This window comes from Triturus cristatus, chromosome 10 (assembly GCF_964204655.1).
Source record: "Triturus cristatus chromosome 10, aTriCri1.1, whole genome shotgun sequence".
In the NCBI taxonomy this organism is placed as follows: Eukaryota; Metazoa; Chordata; class Amphibia; order Caudata; family Salamandridae; genus Triturus; species Triturus cristatus.
The window spans coordinates 1,188,063,302-1,188,085,564 of NC_140593.1; the positions used below are offsets into that span (position 1 = coordinate 1,188,063,302).

General features: G+C 45.9%; 1 protein-coding gene across 1 annotated transcript in view; it reads right to left on the bottom strand.

Annotated features, from left to right (window-relative positions):
* The window catches only part of LOC146796999 (uncharacterized), a 233,198-nt gene that overhangs the window by 59,681 nt on the left and 151,254 nt on the right, over positions 1-22,263 (bottom strand). Inside the window, exon 20 of the mRNA XM_085629585.1 lies at positions 13,178-13,531. Coding sequence (XP_085485711.1) covers positions 13,178-13,531 — 354 coding nt within the window. The remainder of the gene's footprint in view (positions 1-13,177; positions 13,532-22,263) is intronic.

A 22,263-nucleotide genomic window follows, 5' to 3' on the forward strand; every position in this document is an offset into this window, starting at 1 on the left:
ATATTAATTAAATGATTCAAAACGATATCACGTGTTCAGGTCATATACTTTAAGAATAAAACCTTTTTTTTTTTTTTGTCCTCATTCGCCTCCAACCACATTGAACATACCGTCTGTCCGTACCTTTACTCAACGATCCGGGGAGACGTAGGCTTTATGATGGAATCTCTCAGTGCCTTCAGTCAGTAAAGGTACATTGTCAGACCTCAATGTTACTTCCCCACGAAGAGGGGAGAGGTTTCACTCCAGCAAGGTCTGCAAGAACCTGATGGACACCTTCGTTGGCACAGGGAAGCCCGACATGATCCAAGGAGTAACCAGGAGGCATAATCATAGGACCCGCCCATCATAAGAGTATAAGTAAAGCGAGGGTACATAGATGGATTGCACACTTTCATTCTTGGCTTATTTCCATTGAAGCAGCAAGTCCCAATATGCGATCTTTTTCCTATTGCAAGCTCTGGACAGGTCCATCTTGGATGACTCGTATACAACCTACAAAGGAAATGGCTTAGGTTCCACCATTGACTACATTTTTGTTAGCTCTAATTTAGCAGATAATGTAAGTCAATATAAGGTAAATTGGTCTATCTATAGCGATCACAATCCCGTCCAGTTAATCCTGACTGATGATCTTAAGAAAAGAGAATCTGATAATCCCACTGTCAGAACTCTGGACATAAGGCCAACTGACCAAACACGCCACCTGAAATGGTGTCAGGTGGTCCCAAAGGATTTTAATGAGAACTTGTGGGGAATGGTTGGGGATGAAATTCACTTGTGTCTGCAAGATGGGATCCTTGGTGAAGCAGTCCTGACAGCTAAAGATAAAATTTGCAGTCAAGTAAATAGTGATCTTAAAAAAGTATGTAAGGCTAAACCCACTAATGGGGAGAAATGGTTCGATCACAGCTGATCATCAGCCCAACGGAAGTTAATGAGAGCTCTGAAAGCGGTCCCAACAGATAGAGCAGATATTGCTATATGTAGGAAGGCCTATAAAATGGCTCAGAATAAGCGTAAAAATGAAATTAGGGATGAAGCATGGAATGAACTCCTGTCCGTTGACGTTATCAAAAATAGTGCTAAATTTTGGTCTATCGTAAACAAGCCTTTTTTTAATGGCAAAAGTAATAATGAGCTTGATTGCGGTATTCAAGAAGATAAGTGGTTTACCCATTTTAAACAGGTGTATGATGGAGATGGCCCGAGGGTGGCGTCCTCACTTAACCTGGAGAGTTATACCCTGTCTTTCACAGAACTAGAGGTCACAAATGCCATCATGCAAATGACAAGCAATAAGGCGCCGGGACCTGACGGAGTCCCGGCAGATCTTTTTAAATCAGATATTAAAATCTGGTCCAAAATCTTATTTAATGTTTTTACAAACGCATGTCAACTGGGCCTACCGTCGACGTGGGCGAAATCTGTCATCATTCCCATTTTTAAAAAGGGTGATAGAGGCGACCCGAGCTGCTACCGTCCAATCTCCCTTATAGATTCTTCCGTGAAAGTACTGGGGAGGGTGGTCCTTGCCCAACTGAATGGTTGGCTAGAGGAATCGGGAAAACTCTCTAAGGTCCAGTACGGATTGAGAAAAGGGATGGGTACCATAGACCAATGTCTAAATCTACAACTATTAATTGGCAAGTACACGGTGGCCAAGAAGGGAACCTTGTTGGTTGCCTTCATGGATTTGTCATCGGCCTTCGACCGTGTAAATAGGTCAAAATTGTGGTCCCTGCTCCTATCCCTTGGAGTAGACAAAGACATCGTCTACTTCTTAGCGGATCTACATAGAGAGTTATCAGCAACAGTTCGTTATGACCAAAGGGGTAACTGTACAAAAGATATACCCATATCAAATGGGGTTAGACAGGGGTGCATTTTGGCACCTCTTCTTTTTACACTGTACATAAACGAACTAGACAATACCCTAATCGCCTCTTGTAACGATATCCCCCGTGCAGGGAAATGTTTAATCCCTGCCCTTTTATATGCTGATGACGCCGCCCTAGTCGCAAGAACGGGAGTGGGCCTCCAGCTACTGCTCGATTCATTTGCTGATTTTATGAAGGCTTTGGATTTATCTGTTAATTTTGCTAAATCACATGTCATGGTTATCGGCCCCAAATCTGCCAAATCTAAAACCTTTAAATGCGGGGGTCACCAATTATCCAGGGTATCTTCTTTTCCTTATTTGGGCGTTATTTTTGACGACCAAGATTCTTGGGTAACCCAAATAACAGCAAAAAAGATTGTTTTTTCAAGAGCAACTGTGGGTGTTCTGGGTTTTGCCAGAAAGCTAGGTGCCAGACCAATGAGGGCCCTTATCCAGGTTTATAAAGCCAAGTGTCTCTCTATAGCTTTATATGGAGCTGAGATTTGGGGCATTAAAAATGCCAAAAGCATTCAGACTGTCGAGGATAGGTTTTTAAAAAACCTCCTTTCAGTCCCGATCTCAACTGCTAACTATAATGTCCACCAGGAACTTGGAATCGGTTTTCTAGAAGATAGTATTGCCCTGGCCCCGCTATTGAAATGGATTAGCATCTGGCTTAACCCGGATCTACACTTGAATCATACAATTTTGAGAGACTGTACATTGCTGGACTATGGGTTGCGTATACCCTGGCTGAAATATATTCGGAACCTGGCTACTGAGCTTGGCAGACCTGAATTATTTCAATCCCCAGAGACCCTGGTAAAAGGTGACATTAAATGGTGTAAAGAAACATTTATGTACATTTCTACCATGGACAGGGAAGGGAATGAGCTGGTTAAGGGCACCGTTAGGGCCCACCAGCTCTGCAAAACAACACCCTCCATGGAACCATATTTAGGATTTGTCACAAATGCAAATCACCGTTTTCTTCTAACTAGATTTAGATTAAATCAATTACATCTCCTGTTTGGAGATAAGAAAGGTTGGAAAAGGGCCCTGGACCTTGGCCCTTGTTCTTGTGATAATTTTTCCATTCAGGATATGACACACTTTTTCTTCTTTTGTGAGCACTTTATTGATATTAGGAAACGCTTTTTATTTCCTATATTAAGAAACAAAGGTTTTTTTCAAGTGAGACCTGCTCTTTTATATCTTCAGTTGTTAAATGATGTATGGGAAACTTTTAACATTGCGAATTTTTTAACTGTGGTAATTCGCACCTTGAAGAAATGAACTGTACCCTTTTTAATGTTTTTAACTGGACACGTTGCCCTGTTAAATCTATTTGTGTCAATGTGTTTTTTAGATGTAGTAATCCTCTATAATGAATTTTGTATTTTTAACTGTATTTATTGTAGTATGCTTTTATGGTTTGCACTTAAACCGAATAAAGACTTTCTGACTGACTGACTGACTCGTATAGTGATGTCAACCATTCTGAATGGGTGGGAGGCGCAGGATCTATCCAATGCTTACATATTTGCCTCCTGGGCAGCAACATAGCATAAAATAGGAGAGATCTAGCAAAACCGGCGATTTGACTATTAATACCAAAAATTATCAGGGTTAAGTCATTTTAGATTGGGGCACTCAAGATGTTTTCCAACGTATTCCGTACTTCTTCCCAGAATAAGGCGATGGCGGGGCAGTCTTTGAACATATGTATGTCAGAGGCTTCAACCAGACAACACTTCTTACAAATTACTTGGGACCCATTTAAACATTTAGATAACCTGAGAGGAGATAAATAGGCCCTGTGCCCAGTGAAGTGGTTTCTCTTCAGCCAGGCAGGTTTTACTATACTAAAGAGAGTTTTAAATGAGTTTTGCCACAGAAGTTCACACTGTGAACTTGGAATATGTTCACTCCACATTTCATTTGCAAGTTTGAATTCGCCGTCCACAGCCTCCTCTATAGCCCAGTACCAGTCGGAAACCTCTTTCTTGCCCGCTGTCCTCTCGACTAACTGTTGCTCAAGACTATTGCCCCCACATATGGATTTGTTCTGTCTTATCTAGGATTGTACCCAACTCTGCAACTGGATGTACTTGAATTTTGAAAGACACAGACCCACTCTCTCTCTTAGTTCTTTCCATGAGATAAATGTTTCTTCACCAACTAGGTCTCCCCATACTTTTAGCCCTGCTTCTTTGAGTGGTACAGCCAATCTGTCCTGGAGGCATTCCGGCGAGCCCGGTGAATCCTGAAGTGGCGCTAGATTTGAGAAATAGTTAAGACCCACCAAATATTTTAGTCTAGCCCATATTCTGGCGAATGCCTTAAGGACCTTAAGTTTGACCTTCTTAAACAATTTTTGATCCCCGAATTTAAACATAAAGCCCTCTTCCGGTAAACCAGCCCCTCTTAACATGGCCAGAAGCATGCCTCCTCCCCAGTACTTACAGGCATTTTTAATAGCATCCGGGAATGTGAAAGTTGAAACGCCCAAGCATAATACTGTAGGTCAGGTAGCACAAGACCCCCTTTCTCTCCCCTATGCATTAGTTTTTTCCAAGCTATTCTGGTAGTTCTATATACCCAGATAAAGGAATTTATTTCCTGCTGGAATTTATCGATGGTACGTTTGTTAAAATGTAGGGAGATTGTATTAAAGAGAAAGGTGATCTTTGGTAATATAGCCATTTTGACCAGATTCACCCTCCCCAAGATGGTTAAAGGGAGGTGGGCCCATGACTTTATCTGTTTTTGGCACTCCCTTGAGACGCACGCTGAGTTGGCTTCTGCAATTTTAGCTTCATCTTGGACAATTCTGACCCCCAAGTATCGCATGCTAGGACTAACCTGGTGTTGAGTTCCCATAATATTCCAGGTCATAATCTCGGTCTTTCCGGCATTCTCCTCATAGCCCGAGACCTGCCCAAATTCCTCTGCCAATCTGATGACTGCCGGAAAGGTTGTGTCCAAATCTGCCGAAAGTATCAGGATGTCATCCGCATACAGGGCCACCCTCCTCTCCCATTCACCATGTCTAAAAGGCACAATGCTAGGATCTTCTCTAAGCGTTTGAGCGCAAGGCTCTATATACATATCAAAAAGTAGAGGGGAGAGAGGACAGCCCTGTCGGGTGCCCCTAGTTATCCTAAGTGCTTTGGTCAGGTTTCCAGTGACCAATAACCTGGCTGACGGTGCTTGATATAGCAACTGGATGGTACAACGAAACTTATCGCCCAAATTGAATCTTTCCATGACTTCCGACAGGTATACCCAATTCACCCTGTTGAAAGCCTTGGTGGCGTCCAGAGTTAGGGCTGCAAGCGGGAGTGAATAGGTGGAAGCAATATTTATTGCACCAACCAGATCATATTTGAGCTCTGCTAGTTGTCTTCCTTTCACAAACCCTTTTTGATCCAAGTGGAGGATGTCATTTGCCACCAACCCCAGCCTAGCTGCTAAAATGGAAGCGAAGATTTTATAGTCGACATTCAAAAGCGATATGGGTCGATATGACCCACAGCTGGCTGGATTTTTGCCGGGTTTAAGAATCAGGACTACTGTGGAGTCATTCCAAGATTCGGGCGGGCTTATTCCCTCCAGTGGTATCTTATTAAATAATTAGGTTAATAGCGGGATTATAACCTCCCCCAAGGATCTATATAATTAGGCTGGTAGCCCGTCGGGGCCTGCAGCTTTACCCTTTTTACAGACCGCCATAGCTTTTTTCACTTCCTCTTGTGTGATGGCTTGCTCTAAGTCTTGTTGTTGTTTAGGACTAATAGATGTTAGTATAGTCCTATCCAACCATTTCTTTACTTTAGGCCTATCTTCTACACAGAGCTCTTTATATATATCCTGGAAATATTCAAAAAAGGCCTCACCGATTCCTTTGTCGGAGAATAAGGAAACTGCACCATCTCCCACAGATATTTCCTTTAATGGTTTCGGAGTTGGTCTGCTTTAACTTTCCAAGCAAGTAACTGTCCTGCCCCTTCCCCATACTCGAAATGGGCGATCTTGCTTGCCTCCCATCTGCGCATGAGCCTCGTTTGAAGTATGCCCTCCAGCTGTTCCTTAAATTTTTTATGTTTATCTAGATCTTTCTTCATACCCAGTCCAGCCTGACTATTTAGTTTTGCCTCTACTTCCCTTATTTCTGCCTCCAAGGCTGTAGTCTCTTACCTATACTTTTTGCTCCTATAACTCGATCTGTTGGTGATAATACCCCTCAAAAAAACTTTGAGAATGTCCCAGACCGTGGTGATATCTGCTGTACCTAGATTGATTCTCAAGAATAGATCAGTCTCTCTCTCGAGAGAGAAAGGCCATCTTTTCCTCTTCAAGGAGTAATGGTCGATCGAAGGACCATGCTCTGGTCTGCTGGGGCTGTGCCTAGTCAAGATCTAATAAAATGCCTGAGTGGTCCGACAGATGAGATGGCAAGTATATTATATCTTTAACCCTACCCCTGAGGCTATGACTAAGCAAGATATAATCTATTCTTGACTTATGTCTATACTTGAAATTTCTAAAAGATACTCCCAATTGCTTACCTGACCTTTTCCTCCATATGTCACAAAGACCCGTTTGGGACATCATAGTCTGGAGATACGCCCTAAATCTTGAGGGGACTGCCGCTCTCCTGTTTGGGGATTTATCAATTTTAGGGTGAGAACAATAATATAGTCTCCTGCCCAAATCACTGGTTCTGGAAAATTCAGAAGATGTGAAAAGATTGGTTTAAGAAAAGAAGGGTCATCCTGGTTCGGGCCATAATACCCGACCAAAGTAGGAAGGATGCCCATTAAAGTAATCTTCAGTATCACCAACCTGCCACCTGGGTCTTCCCTGTGCTGTAAAAGCTTGGCCTTGGCTTGCTTTTTAAAGAGAATCAGAACCCCTCTAATGTTGGCCGTCTGGTTAGTGCAGATGAAAGAATCCACCCATTTCTGACTTTTGAGAATTTCATTGGTCTCTACCTTGAGAAGATGAGTCTCCTGGATGACTATGACCTGCGCCGGGGAATCTCTCAAGTACTGCAACATTCTGGCTCTTCTTGACCTCACGCGCAGGCATTAACATTCCAGGACAGTATATGGAGTATTTTCATGGTATTTAAATCTATGACTTCTGGCCTGCACTGAACCAAGGCAGAAACGGCATCCATCTCCTCGCAATCCAACTGGAGATATCTGGACTAAGTCTAACAAATCTGAGGCGAATTAGTTTTTTAAAATGTTATCCCCCTATGCTCCCCTGTCCCACACCCATCCCTCTCCCCCCCCCCTTGGAGAACTCTACCCCCATATATCTGGACCGGGGTTTTCCAGGTGTTGCATCCCGGAGCTTCACACCCCATCCTGTTTGTGTCTGTGTAATAAAAAATAATAAAAAATTAAGGAAAATTAAACCTGACAGAAATTCAGCCCATGCCAGAAAAGAAAAACTAAATAAGTGCTATAAAAGACAGTAAATATGTACCCTACACCATCCATGTATCTTCCTGCATTCCTGTATTCCCACTACAGTTCTTCATTCCTATTTCCCCAATTAATATATTCAGAATCTAAGAATATGTGGCCCTACTGTTTAATGCTATAATACAATATGAACAAGTATTTGCCACATACTAAACTGCACTACACTCAATAGGAAGAAAAGAGAAAGACTACCGCTAGGGGACTAAGGGACCTCCTTACTGATGGTATCGAGCAGCTCATCTGCCTCCTGGACTGATCTAATATTGTGCATTTTTTTATTATACATAACTTTCAGGAAGACAGGAAATTTAAGTTCTACTACTGTGCCGATCTTCTTGAAATTGTCCATCTTTCTACCTAGTTCCCACTGCCTTTCAAGGGTAACCCTAGAGAGATCTGAACGAATTTCAAAGGAAATATCTCTGCTCCTTAACGTTTTTGCCTTTAAAGCCAATTTCAAGATTCTTTTCTTTACGGAGTAGATAAGAAAATGAATAAGAATTTTCCTTGGCTTTGCTCTATTTGGGTTAATTCGAAACGGGTCCCTATGGATTCTGTGTATGTCTTTTCCTTCAAACTCTGCTGACTCTTCGAGCGACAGGGCTTCCTTAAACAACAAGACAATATATGTCTTGAGATTAGACCCTTCTTTTCCTTCTGGGATGTTCATAATACGGAGATTATTTCTGTGGGAGTTGTTTTCCAGCATCTCCATTCTATCCCGAAGAGCAGTTTCCCCTCTTTTAAGGACCTGAATCTCAGCGTCTGCAGTCTCCAGATTAGCTTTATGTTCTTCCACAGATTTCTCTGGGGACTCAGTCCTGGAATTTAGGAGCTCCACCTTCTTCTCTAGGTTCTCACATGAATTCCTTATCTCTCCTTGGTTGGCAGCTGATACGGCGAAACCTCTCTTAATATCCTCCGTTAATGAAGCAAATAGAGATTCCATCGAGGCTGCTAGGGTCCCAGTCCGGCCTTGAGACTCAAGGCCTGGCTCTGCCCCTCCACTTATTTGTCTGTCAGCTTCAGCTTGGCTCTGGACAGCCAACTCCACTTCTTCTCCCAGTGAGGGCTCAGGCAAATAGTCAGCAATTATAGTAGATAAATCACTTTCACTGGGAGGGGACCCTGCAGGCTCCATGTTATCTATAGGTAAACTAGATGTGGAGCAGATATCGGAACCGCCTCTGAGGTCCTCTCCCTGCCTTGTGACAATCAAAACCTCCAGTTGTACCCGAAAAAAGGACCGCAGTGAGGGGGTAACCCTGATCTTGCTGTGTGAGGACATATTTTTATTCCTTCCCCCTTTTATGCTCCTGCCTTTAACCGGGTAATTTTGAAATGCTGAGCATTCGCTGGAGGTTACCTTGCTAAAAGAACCTTCCGAGACCAGCACCTCCGCCAGCTGACCTCCTAGTTTTTCGTTCTTTTAAGCCCTGAAAGAGCCAGAGCCTGGGGCAGCCCTCGTGTTTCCTACCTTTCTTGCCGCCTCGCCTTGTACCAGCCCCCGGGGTCCTTGCGGTCTCCGCCGTCACCTGTGTAGAGGAACAATCCATTGCCTCCTGGACATCCATATCCTCCTGCGAATGTGATTGCAATTTCCTCTAAATTAATTCTAGGGGCGACATCCCATGCTGCACAGGGCCAATGTCAGACAGGCCGAGGGGGTGAGATGCCCAAAGTGGTCAATGCAGTAAGCCCCTCGGAAGCGGCTCCGGGCTCTTCCCCAGCCCGCTTCGTGGTCACCGCGTCGAAGAACCTGCTAATGCTGGCGCTGCCGCTGCCGACCCGGAGGAGCCCGCGAGCCGCCGCTTTGCGGCCATGCCTCAGCTCCGCGGCGGCCCGTACCAGCGAGGAAGGCTGCGCGAATGAAGGGCGCCGGAGGTCTCTACGCACATCCAGGCCAGCACGCTCTCAACACGCCGGGCAGCAATAAGGGCAGCAAAAGGAAAAACCACGAAGAAAAAAACACAAAAAAGAATGTGTGGGCTTGTGAGTTCATGCGGAGACCCAAAAACGACTTTTACACGCTATTTAGGGGATTAGCATGCGAGCGCGCAGCGCACGCGCGCAGCGTCGCGCCGGAGGAGCGCCAGAGGAAAGCCCGTCTGCGCCCGTCCGCGCTGAGGACGGGCTGCAGGGCGGGCTGAGTAAGGGGGACTTAGAGCTGTTCTCCAAGGTAACCTTCTCATATACCAGCCAGGATCTGCTAGCCATGAAACCCAGCTTGCGTTCTTGCCATCACAGACACACACCGGATTTTCTCCGGGAAGGATATCTGCGTTGTACATGCAGGTCTAATCCTTCTACCATCTCCAAGTTTATTAACAATGCCCAGTCCCCCCGCCATTTGTTTCATGAGGACACCGTTGAGAAAGGCTATCTGATCAATGCCCGTTCCATCATTAAAAATAACATCTACTTTCACGATTTCGTGACAGCGAGAAACCCAGCATGGGTGTTTATCACGGAGACTTGGGCTACAGATACATCGGGACACGATCTCCTCCTAGCCATCCCAGAGAACTATGCCCTACAGAGATTAGATAGAGTCAAACGGAGAGGTGGCGGCTTAGCTATCCTTTACCGGTCTCATCTTAAATGTACAACTAATGCCTTGTAAAAACCATCAGACTCTTTTGAGGCCCTCTATTTTTGTATTTCATTATCACCATCTTCGTCATTTTCTGGGATTTTGATATACAGACCCCCTGGGCTGAGATCACATTTCAGTAGTGACCTGTTTAGTCTACTAGAACCCTACGCTGGCAAAACGCATTTTACCATATTAGGGGACCTCAACTTTCATTTAGATGATGTTACATCTAAAGACACTATATCCCTGATAGATCCACTAGAGGCTTGCGGTTTCACACAGTTGGTTAGGGAACCTACTCACAGAGCTGGACATACGCTGGATGTCATTTTCTCCATTGACTCCCGGATCACGACTGCCCCACCGGAACAGCTAGTTTGGACTGACCACTCAGCAGTACCTATTGTACTTACCATCGCCATTGAACAATTTCCCATGAAACAGTTTTCCTCAAGAGTGTGTAAACGAAACTATAAAAATATCTCTAATGATTCCCTGGCCCCGTTTCTCAGAACCTTTTCTATGACTTCGGACCCAGAGAAAGCAGCCTCGGAATTAGCCGACTGCATTCATGGGGCAGTGGACATTTTAGCTCCGGCAACCCCCAGGTATGACGCGAGACGTAAACCCTCTGCCCCGTGGTTTGGGGAGCAGCTTAGGCTTATGAGACAAGAATGTAGAAGACAGGAAAGACAGTGGAGGAGGACATGGGACATGAAAGACAGAGAAATGTACAAAAGTTCCCTAAAGCTCTATAAGGCCTCAGTCATTAAAACCAAACAAGACCACTTCTCCAACATTACCACATCCTTGACATCATCAAGGGAACTTTTCAAAATCGTAGATTCCCTTTGCTCACTACAGGTACCTGATCCCATAATAGGCTCTCAGGAGCTTTGCGATAATATCTCAAGCTTCTTCCACACTAAAATCGTAGATATTTCCATGCATTTGGAAACACAGAAGGAGCAGCTGGGAACGCATATAGCCACTGATCTGGCAATTCTAGAAACATGGTCAAAGGATCCTGACAAGACCCTTATGAATTTCCCTCCTGTCACTTTGGAAAATCTTAACCTCCTCCTGAACAGGACAAAGTCCTCTTCTCCCCTGGATCCATGTCCGCTTAAAATCCTGAAGGAATGTAGGGACAGCCTCCTTCCCTAAATTTTGGATGTCATGAATAGCTCTCTACGTCATGGGGTTTTCCCCGCGGCTTGGAAGAAGGCGATTGTCAGGCCGCTACTCAAGAAACCATCACTGGATCCTGCAGTTCTAAAAAATTTCAGACCAATTTCTCTTCTACCTGCCCCAGCCAAAATGCTTGAGATGCACCTGAATCATCATTTATCTGCATTCCTTGACTCCTCTGGGTTCCTTGATCAGACCCAACATGGTTTCAGAAAACTTCACAGCACAGAGTCTGCACTCACAGTTGTGACAAATAACATCAGAATGAATGTAGATAAAGGACAGACCACGGTGCTGGTTCTGTTGGATCTGACCGCTGCATTCGACACCCTTTCTCCCTCAGTCCTAACGTCTTGACTGAGGGAGCTGGGGGTGGAGGGGCCTGCCCTGAACCTTCTATCCTCCTTTTTAGAGCTCAGGGAGCAGAGGGTCAAAATGGGCAAATACCTCTCCCCTGTAAAGTCTCTGCAATGTGGGGTGCCACAAGGGTCCGCTTTAAGTCCGTCCCTATTTAACATATATGTAGCCCCACTTGCTAGACTAGTGAGATCTCAGGGAATGGAGGTAGTGTCGTATGCAGACGACACTCAGATCATGGTGTCCCTGTCACGGTCTGTCAGCATCACAGCGCTCAGCTTCAGGAGCTGCATGCAGTCGGTGGCCGACTGGATGACTCTCAACTCCTTGAAGTTGAATGGCGATAAGACCGAGGTGCTGATTTTCGGAAAGGACAGGGACGCCTGGTCGAGTGAATGGTGGCCGCCATCACTAGGAACTTGTCCCACTCCTTCACAGTCGGCAAAAAACCTAGGGGTCATCTTTGACACCGAGCTGGCCATGAATTTACAGATCCACAGAACGGTAGCTACCTGTTGGGGAGTTCTAAAAATCCTTCGTAGAATAGCTCACTACTTATCCCCACAGGCAAGAAAACAAACTGTCATAGCATTAGTCGGTTCTCGCTTAGACTACTGCAATGCACTATACACAGAGACTAACAAGGGATTGCTACATCGCCTGCAAGTAATACAAAATTCAGCAGCGAAATTTGTTCTGGATCTTCCGTGCTCTGCCTCCGCCACTTTAGCCAGGAAGAATCTCCATTGGCTACCCATTGAGCAACGCATCTCTTTCAAAATCATTTGCCTAGTCTATAAGACTCTTGTAGCAGGAGCGGCTGACGGACTGGGATCTCTGCTCTCTAATTACGCTCCCAGCAGATGCCTTAGATCTTCCCAACAGAACCTCCTTGTCATCCCCCTCATTAAAAAGTCAAGATGGGGAGGTAGAGCCTTTGCATCAGTGGCCCCTCGGCTATGGAATGCTCTCCCTTTCGAGCTCAAGGATCTATCATCTTTGCCCCTCTTTAAGAAAGCTCTTAAGACCTGGCTCTTTGGGAAAGCGTATGCTTAAGCACAGCATGGTGATTCATCATATTATGTTAGGCGCCTTGATGCCCATCGGGTTGAGTTTTGCGCGGTACAAATTTATTTTCATTCATTCATTCATTCACAGTCTATGCTGGAATGATATGTCTTGTTTAGTCAGACATATATATATATATATGGGCACAGACAAACAAAATGATAAAAGTTCAAGGTGAAGTTGTCCTTCTCCTAATATCTCTTCTTCTTCTTTCAGGGTCTTTCACAAAGCTTTCCTGGGACGATGTCTTCTTGGCCAGCAGTCCCCTCAGAGAGAAGAAAGGCTCAGGTAAGTGTTTGTGCCACTTTATATTGATATCCTTATAGGGAAGGGTGTGGGGGACCACCGATGCAAAATAAACGTGTCACAGTATTGTGACATGAGAATGTTGTGGAGCCCAAATAACAACAAAAACAACATAGACAGCAAAAAGGGGGGGAGAGTGAATCGTGATGGGAGCAAACAGTGAGGAAGATGCCTTCAGGTTGAGATCATGCCTCTGCTCAACGCGCTTCCCCGCTGCCCTCCCTATTTTTCCTGACTTCCCCCTCCTTTCTTCCAGTATACACGTAAGCGCCCACGCACCTGTGTGAGCCACGATCCTCCGGGGCCATGGCAGGACTCTTCGGCGTTACTCGGCAATGGCTGGACGTCGTCTTCCTTCGTCGGTGTGATGCTTGTCCTTTCCCCGTCTTCTTTGCTGCTCCACGTCGAGCATACGTCTCCCGTTGATATCGCCTCTCTGCCGCTCCCTTGTCTCACCGGCGTCCCCTGCTCCTCGTTCGCCTTTCGATCTTCCTCTTCCGGATAAGAGGCCTCCTCTTTCCCCACGTGACCAACCACGTGGGTGGTAGCCGTGTTCTCTTTAAAGGGCCCACAGTCTTTCTCTGGATCTCTCGCTATACTGACGGGTACATCTGTGGCGTCACTCCTTAAGGGCTGTAAATAAAGGAGGGGGAAAACATAAGGCGGAATATAGTCTTTTCCGTCTGGTTCTCCCTCATTCGTACCAGTGACTTCCTGACAGAATGCTTCGGAAGACTTCACAGCAGAAGGCGCCAGGTAGAGTTACATGCTAGGCATAGGATAGGTGCTCCGGATGCAAGCGGCTGCTCAGGTAGCAGACGCCATGTTCTCCCCCGAATCAAGAACAAACGCTTTATAAACATCTTACTTTTGCTTAGTATTAATCGACAGTCCACTATCAAATTAATGTTTCTACATTTTTAAAAGTCTCTACATATACAAAAACAGTAATTTGTTTGAATCCTTTTACAGGAATCAGGTTTTGTTATACATTGTGTTACATCCTAACCGAAATGTTAGAACCTCCCATTGCACTATTTTAGGAACAAAACCAGCGCTAACTAAAAACCAATCTTTCAACTGCCGGACTTCTCTAATCCAACATGAAACCTTATTAGCTGGTGATCCCCTGATTTCTCTAAAATGTGTTCTAAGTAGTGGGATGCAGGCAGTGGACTTGGACCTTTACAATACTTCTTAATTTACAGAGTGAAAACAGTTTGGTCATGGGGTTCTTTCTGACTTGTCTCCAAGCTGCAATCATCATTTGCTTTGAGTGGAGACAATTATGTAGTAGGGTCCTAATCCTACTTTCATGAGGGAATGTTGAGAGCTACTCACATTGCTCTGTTTCTCCATTTTGGAGGTGATGCCCCCGTAGACAATAGCCTAAAACCTATCTGCTAAGTTTATGATTTGTTTAGTATCATTTACTGCACCGGATGAACCTGCCGTAATAAAGAAATGACAGAATTTAGAAAGGATGTAAATAACTCAGGAATCATAAAGAGAAGACAGAATCCACTCTCATGCACTATCACAAAGACAGTCTGTGGGCTAATACTCCTTGTTGCAATAGTGCTTTGTGAATGTATGCACCGACACCCATAGCACAGCTTCACAGATAGCCAGGATAGGCACAGTGTTAGCAGCCTTAGTCCTGGTGGAATGGGCTGTCAGATGTTCCGGGGGCTTCTTCTTGGCCAGTTCATAGCAGTTCTTCATTCAGAGGACTATGCACCTTGACAGGTTCCTTTTATACACAGCCTTTCCTTTCTTTGCTTCAGAAAAAAACAGAAAAGTTGGTTGTCTACTCAATGGTCCTTGATTTGATAAATATAAACACTCAAAGAAATTGTAGGGTCCAACCGATGGAGCATCTCTTTTGAGGAGTGAGGGGGTGCAAAGAATATTTTTAGAGTGATCAATTGCCCAGTGTGGAAAGAAGTCACGAATTTTGGTAAGAAGGCTGCTCGAGTCCCTATCACCAACTTGTCTGGAAAAATGGTGGTGTAGGGTGGTTGCACCGAAAGCAAAGGTCTCTCATGCAAGGAGGTGACATAATCACAATGAGGATGACAGTCTTCAAGGTCAGGAGATGCAGCAGAAATTATGCATAGGCATGAAAGGAATACACATGAGGAATGCCAAGTCCAAGTTAAGGTCCCACTGTGACATCAAAATAGGTTTGTGAGGGAACGAGGGTTAAACCTTTAATAAACCTACTCACACTAGGTGATTTAAACAAAGGACTTTGGTAAGGGAAATATAGTGGAGTCAAAAAGGCTGATCAATCACTTTTTAAAGAGTCCACTATAAGGCCTTCCTAAAGAAGCACTAAATACATACAAGGAGAGCCCTCTGAGAGTCCTTGCTGCTACCTTTCACTTTGCTGCTTTTATTTGCACATTGCTACTTTGCCAGATATCAATGCATTTATTGTGTGTGTGAAACACTTGCCTTAATTAATCTGTGGGCAACTTTGTTTTATTACAAAGTCTTTCTTCTGTATTTAGGGAAAATTTTGTGCACAGTTTTTCTTTTGTGTTTACTGCAGTAGTCAGGTTGCCTAGCGCAGATCGAACAGTCTAGTCTTTATGGGGGGAACTAGATATAAATGGAGGAAGCTGTGCGTTTGCCTCTCAGAGAGTCCTTGCTTCACCTTTCACTTTGCTTCTATTGTTTGCCTATTGGTACTTTGTCAGGTATTACTGTTTTTATTGTCTGAGTGGTACACTTATAAAACTTGTTTTAATTAAGTTGGGGACATTTTTCATTTATAATGCTTTTTTCTGTTTTTATAAAGTAATTTTTTTCACTGTCTTTTTTTGTGTTTACTGCGGAAGCCATTTTGTTTAGAATTGATCAAGCAGTCTAGTCTTTTTGGAAGGAATTAGATCAAAAAAATTGAGGCAGCTACGCAACCATATATCCGATGTGCATAGTAGGTGTATCGAAGGTACAAAGTAGGTAATCTCATCAGCGCCTGAACTGCACCCACCTTGCTTGCCCTCACTTTGTTGTACACAAGGCTGTCCTCCTCCGTTGAAGGCGCTTTCTGCAACCCGCACTGTCACTTCATATTCTCTCCCTCCAACTATTCCTGTGCCTAAGAGCCCAAGAACTACAGGACCTTCAACTCTGGTTCCCCTCCATCAGTAACATACCCTGTTTCAACAAAGATTTCATCACTTTTTCTTTAAAATGCCTCCTTAAAATACTCTCTCTGTACCCAAGCACACAATGACATTTGAGGTTTAATTGTTTCAACCACAGTAGACTTGGTTTGACTAACAGAAACTATCTTAACCCTATCTCTACCCCAGACATAGGCATTGTGAGTCCTTCCAGCTTCAACATACTCAAACAGGATACAATTCATAAACTTTATAGATGGCCCATCTTCTGATGCAAAAGAAGCCCATGTGCGTAGGTTATTACCTGGTGAACACAGTCTTCTATGTAATGTAGAAATTGTCATGTTGAGAAGCAAGGCTGCTTACAATACTTAGGGCCATATGTAGGTAAATTACATTTACCGATTCTTAAATACCGAATTTTACCGATTCGGTATTTATGAATCGGTAAATGTAATGTAGGTAAAATATTACTGAATCGGTAAGTGTCGGTATTTTAGAATCGGTATTTACCGATTCGGTAATGGCAACTGGCTTCCCATTCATTCCTATGGGCCTGGAGGCCCATAGGAATGAATGGGAAGCCAGTTGCCATTACCGAATCGGTAAATACCGATTCGGTAATGGGGGAGGCATCATCATGGGTGGCAGGGTGTCACATTGACACCCTGTTGCACCCCTGATTCGTGCATGTGTGCACATGTGGCACACATACATGCCCTAAGGGCATGTATGTCTGCCACATTGCACACTTCAAAGTGCGCAAAAATGCTTTTTTTTACAGCTAATCGTCATTTACCACCAACTTTTAGTTGGTGGTAAATAACGAATCCCCACACCTACCACACACTCCCCCTACATATCATTTCAGGATTCGGTATTTACCGAATCGGTGAAATTACCGATTCGGTAATTTTACCGATTCGGTAAATTACCGAATCCTGAAATGTGCCCCCTACATACCAAAAGCCTAAATACCGGTCGGTAACGGGATTTTTACCAAAAATCGCCCGTTACCGACCGGTATTAGGCTTCCTACATATGGCCCTTAGTATCTACTCCCTGTAGGAAACATTTCTGCAGAACCAAAAAACGTGACTAGAACATACTGGACACACGCCGTCAACTGTAATCTGCACATAGAGTTACTCTTCAATACAAAGATTTATGATGTTTCAATATCTCTACACACCTATGATGTATCAGAAGTGCATGTGTTTTGTAAAACTTACACCCGTTAGCTGGCCACAGGCTGCACAAAATTAGGTAGAAACTAAATAAGGTAGCTACCTGCCATTATGTAAACTATAAAACAAACTAACACAATAATTGAATGATGTCATCAGTGATGTTATCAATGAAGTCATAAATGATGTAATTTGAGATGTCATCAGTGATGTCATATATGATGTCATCAGTGATGTAATGAACAAGTTACTTACCTTCGGTAACAATATATCTATGGGAGACATAGATAAGTTATGGATTCCTCACCTTAGAATTACCCCCAGGCATCAGACTGGATCCAGAGAATTTTTTCCTTCAGCAGAACCTCTGTGTGTCGATAGGTGGCGTCGGTCAACTCCGTGTTCATCCTTGGCGTCGTGGTCGCTGGAATGACGTCATGGTGTCTTACATTCCATCCCAGAAACGCAGAGCCATTCGAAACACTGATCACTGGTGCACAAAAACAAGAGCCCTGAAAAGGAGTCCCTTACCCTAGAAGTCAGTTCGCAGAACGGGGAGGATGGGTGGGGCAGTGAGGAATCCATAACTAATCTATGTCTCTTACAGATATATCGTTACCTAAGGTAAGTAACTTGTTCATCTGAAAGAGACAATTAGTTATGGATTCCTCACCTTAGAATAGATAACCCAGCAATACCAACTTCTGGTGATGGGTCTGCGAACCAAGTTCACACCAGAAAGTCCTGGAAAACCGAATGGCCGAAGAAGCAGTCTCTCCGGACTTGGCTGTCCAGGCAGTAGCGTTTGGTAAACGTGTGCCGTGAAGCCCATGTAGCTGCCTGGCAAATGTCAAGAAGGGGGACATCACATCCAAAAGCAGTAGTGGCCGCCATCGCCCTGGTGGAATGGGCACGCAACCCCACTGGAGGTTCCCTTTTTCCTAAGGAATAGCAGATTTTGATGCAAAGAACGACCCATCGGGAGATGCTTTGTTTTTGGACGGCCCAACCGTTCTTGGCTCCCACATAACTAACAAAGAGGTGGTCATCCACGCGGAATTGTTTTGTGGGATCCAGACAGAACGAAAGCGCACGTTTTGGATCCAGACGGTGGAGCCACTCTTCATCTTTAGAAGGGTGCGGAGGCAGAAAGAAGGTGGGCAAAGTGATGGTCTGACCTATATGGAAAGAGGTAGACACTTTGGGAAGGAAAGAAGACCTAGTGCAGAGGACAACTTTGTCCGGATGAATAGCCAGGAACGGAGGCTTAGAAGAAAGGGCTTGCAGCTCACTCACCCTTCGAGCAGAGGGGATGGCAACCATAAAGGCAGTTTTAAGGGTTAAATGTCTGAGAGGACAGTTATGTAGCGGCTCGAAAGGAGCGCACATCAGATAAGTAAGAACCAGGTTCAAGTCTCACTGGGGCATCAGAAAAGGAGTTGGAGGAAACAAATGCGTAATGCCTTTAAGGAAGCGATTTACACAATGGGGGACTTGAAAAGAGAAGGCTGGTCAAGCAGCCGAAGTAAGGCCGAAATGGCCGAAAGATAGCCTTTGAGAGTGCCCAAAGCAGAGCGCTGCTGGGCCAAAGAAATAATGTAGAGGAGAACCTCTGAAAGTGGTGCAGAAAGGGGATCCACAGCCTTTGCTGCACACCATGCCACAAATTTGTTCCATCTACAGGCATATACCATTTTCGTTGAGTGCCGCCTGGCCGCCAAGATAACATTACAGACTTCGCGAGGAAGGTCGAAAGCTGTCAACTGTAGCCGCTCAATCTCCATGCAAGGAAGTGGAGGCTGGACAGGTTCGGGTGGAGGACAGTCCCCTGCTGCTGTGACAAAAGATTCTTCCGAAGAGGCAGTCTGATCGGAGGATCGATGGCCATGCGTAACAGCTTGGGATACCATACTCTTCATGCCCAATCCAGAGCCACAAGAATGACTTGGGCCCGGTCGTGCTTGATCTTCTTCAGCACTCTGAGCAGAAGTGGTATAGGCGGAAAGCGTATAGAAGACCGCAACTCCACTCGCGACGAAAAGCGTTGCCTAGCGAGTGCTGCCTTGGATATGCGAATGCGCAGAACTGCTGACATTGCTCGTTCTCTTCGGTGGCGAATAGGTCTAAGCAAGGCTCTCCCCACGGCTGAAAGAGACCTTGCACCACCTCTGAGTGAAGACGCCATTCGTGATCCATCGTGCACCTGCGGCTGAGTTCGTCCACCCTAGCGTTCAGAGAACCTGCCAGGTGTTGAACCACCAGGAATATGCCCTGATGTTTCCAGCCATGTCCAAAGGCGGAGAGCCTCTTGACATAGGGTCCACGACCGCACCCCATCCTGTTTGTTGCAGTACCACATGACGGTGGTGTTGTCAATGAACACGTGCACTACTCTTCCCCGGACAGAGGGAAGGAATGACTTTAGTGCAAGATGATTCGCCCGAAGCTCCAGAAGGTTGATGTGGAGCCCGGACTCCGCCAGAGACCAGGGACATCTGATCTTCACCTCTCCCATGTGGCTGACCCACCCCAGCAGTGATGCATCCGTCACCACTGTGAACTCTGGTTGGGGAATGAAGAGGGATCTGCTGTTGGTCCAATCCCGGTTCGTTAGCCACCACTGCAATTGGGGTGCAGTGTCCTCCGAGATCTGGACGCAATCGGAAAGATTCCCTGATGCTGTGCCCACTGGAACTTCAGGTCCCACTGCAGAGCCCGCATATGCCACCTGGCATAGTCCACCAGCAAGATGCAGAAGGCCATGAGGCTCAGTAGCACCTGCGCAACCGTGTCCCACAGCGAGTGAGAGTAACGGCCCAATAGACATGCGGTGTTCACCGACCACAGTCCCATGCTGGAGGAAGAACACATCTTCTTCCCAAAAGTGGTCCAGCTTCTTGGATTAACTATCAGGTGGTGCGTTAGGGAATGCGCCTTTGGACGTTGAGGCTAGGACTACCAAGCTCTCAGGGGTAGGATGGGAAGAGTATTTGCACAGTCCCTAGCACATGTAAAAGTTCATGAAGTACCGAAATTGACAGAAGTAGCTAAGTATGTCAACACAAGCATATATACAAGTCAAAATTAAAATCTTTTATTCTTTACGTAGATTCTTCTCATGTGTGAGTTCTGTGACAGGTCGAGGGCCAACACGTGTTTCGTCGCTTCTGTTACATATACACGCGACTTTTTCAAGGCTCAATCGTCTTCAATTTGTATTTATTAATGTGTGGTGATATTTCCAACCCACTAGATACTCCGGCGTGGGTAAATGACTGTAGTTGGGTCCCAAATATCGACGCTCACTCTCCAGTATATGGCTGCCGAAACATCTAAATTCTTAACGGAATCGTCCATCACCCCTCACGCCGGCTTCCACGAGTACGCTTTCCACCTATACCACTTAGCTACTGCTGTCAATTTTGGTACTTCTTGAACTTTTACGTGTTCTAGGGACTGGACAAATACTTGAGTTGTAGCTTAGGCTGCAGAATTAGGGGAGGTAGGTGGTTCTCTCCTCCTTTTAGCACCGTATAAATATATGATATATAAACATACATATAGTGAATATATCCTATGGTGCCTTCCCTATGATCAATACCACCAGTCTCTTGTGTAGGATGGGAAGAGCACAAAATGGGGCTGCCCAGGACCCCGCGGTGGCAATCATCCTCTCCACAGGAGGCCCAGTGTTGGGCTTGGACCAAGTGCCCAAAAGGATGTCCGTAAGGGCCTCATTGAACGGCAGCAAGGGCTCCGAAGAGGCTCGGTCAGGAGGTTATTCCTGACTGCCACTGTAGGAAGCTCAAGGTTTAAGGCCTCGCAACACCACTGCGTAAGATGCACCCTCCTCCGTAGCCATGTTAGGGGGAGAAAGCATGCCAAAGTCTGGAGAGGTGACCAGACCACTGGCGTCACCCAACTCCTCTCTACAGTCCGAGTCCGGTTCCTCTAACTGGTCTGCAAGAGGGTCCACAGACCCCTCCCAGTCCTCCTCACCCTCTCCTGGTAGCCACTCAGGGTGGTAGAAAACATCAGGAGAGAACAGGGGTACAAAAGTACTGGTCGGCGCCAGTCCTGAAGTCAGGCGACATTGGTCCGGCTCCGTGTCCTCATCGAGGGGGAGGCCGGGGCTGATGCCGGGTGGGTACACAACCAGCATCAGAGGCGGCGGGGTGTCGTCACTGGATTCGGCGCCGGAGGAGGTGTCACGAGGTCGACCGGTGCTGATCCAGATCCAGGCCTGCATCCTTGGGGGTCCTGAGGTGCCGGAGATGAACCTGCAGAAATAGAAGGCCTAGAGCCCCCAACTGAGTCTGCGGGGCCCGAAGGCGCACCAGCGGAATCGGGCTGCCCAAAGATGGAATGCACAGCTCCGTAAAAGCTTCGAAGTTGGGCAGGGGTCGCTCCGGCTCCTGGAAAGGGAGGGAAGGCTGGAGTCGACTCAACAGGTTCCGCGGGCCGAGCCGGACTACTACCTTCTGCTTCTCGCGTCGCGTCGGCCGACGGACGGGGAGAACGCAACTAGCGACGATGCTTCTTCACCTTCTTCTTGTGCTTCGACTTACCCAAAGACGAAGACTTTGATGATGAATGGTGGTGGTGGCACCGTGACCAGTCCAGCGATCTCCCTCTCGACTGGGACTTCGAACGGCACAGAGCAGACTGTCAGACTTTGAATCGTGGTCGCGCTCCAGGCACCAAAGGCACACGAGGTGCGGGTCCGTGACCAACATCAATTTGTGACAGGAGTCACAAGCCTTGAAGCCGGTCCGACGTGACATCCCTCCGTACACCAGGAGTCGATCGACTCAAAAAAGGTGTCACCAAAAATGGAGTAAAAAAGTTACTCGAGGTACCACTCTCTCCGGATCTGCGATGGTTGGCGCAGAAAAAGAAAGAAATGTCAGCGCACAACGGCGGCGTCTAAGTAGATAACGCAACGTCATTCTAGCGACCATGACGCCAACGAGGAACGCAGAGTCGACCGACGACACCTATCTACGCGCAGAGGTACTGCTGAAGGAACAAATTATCCGGA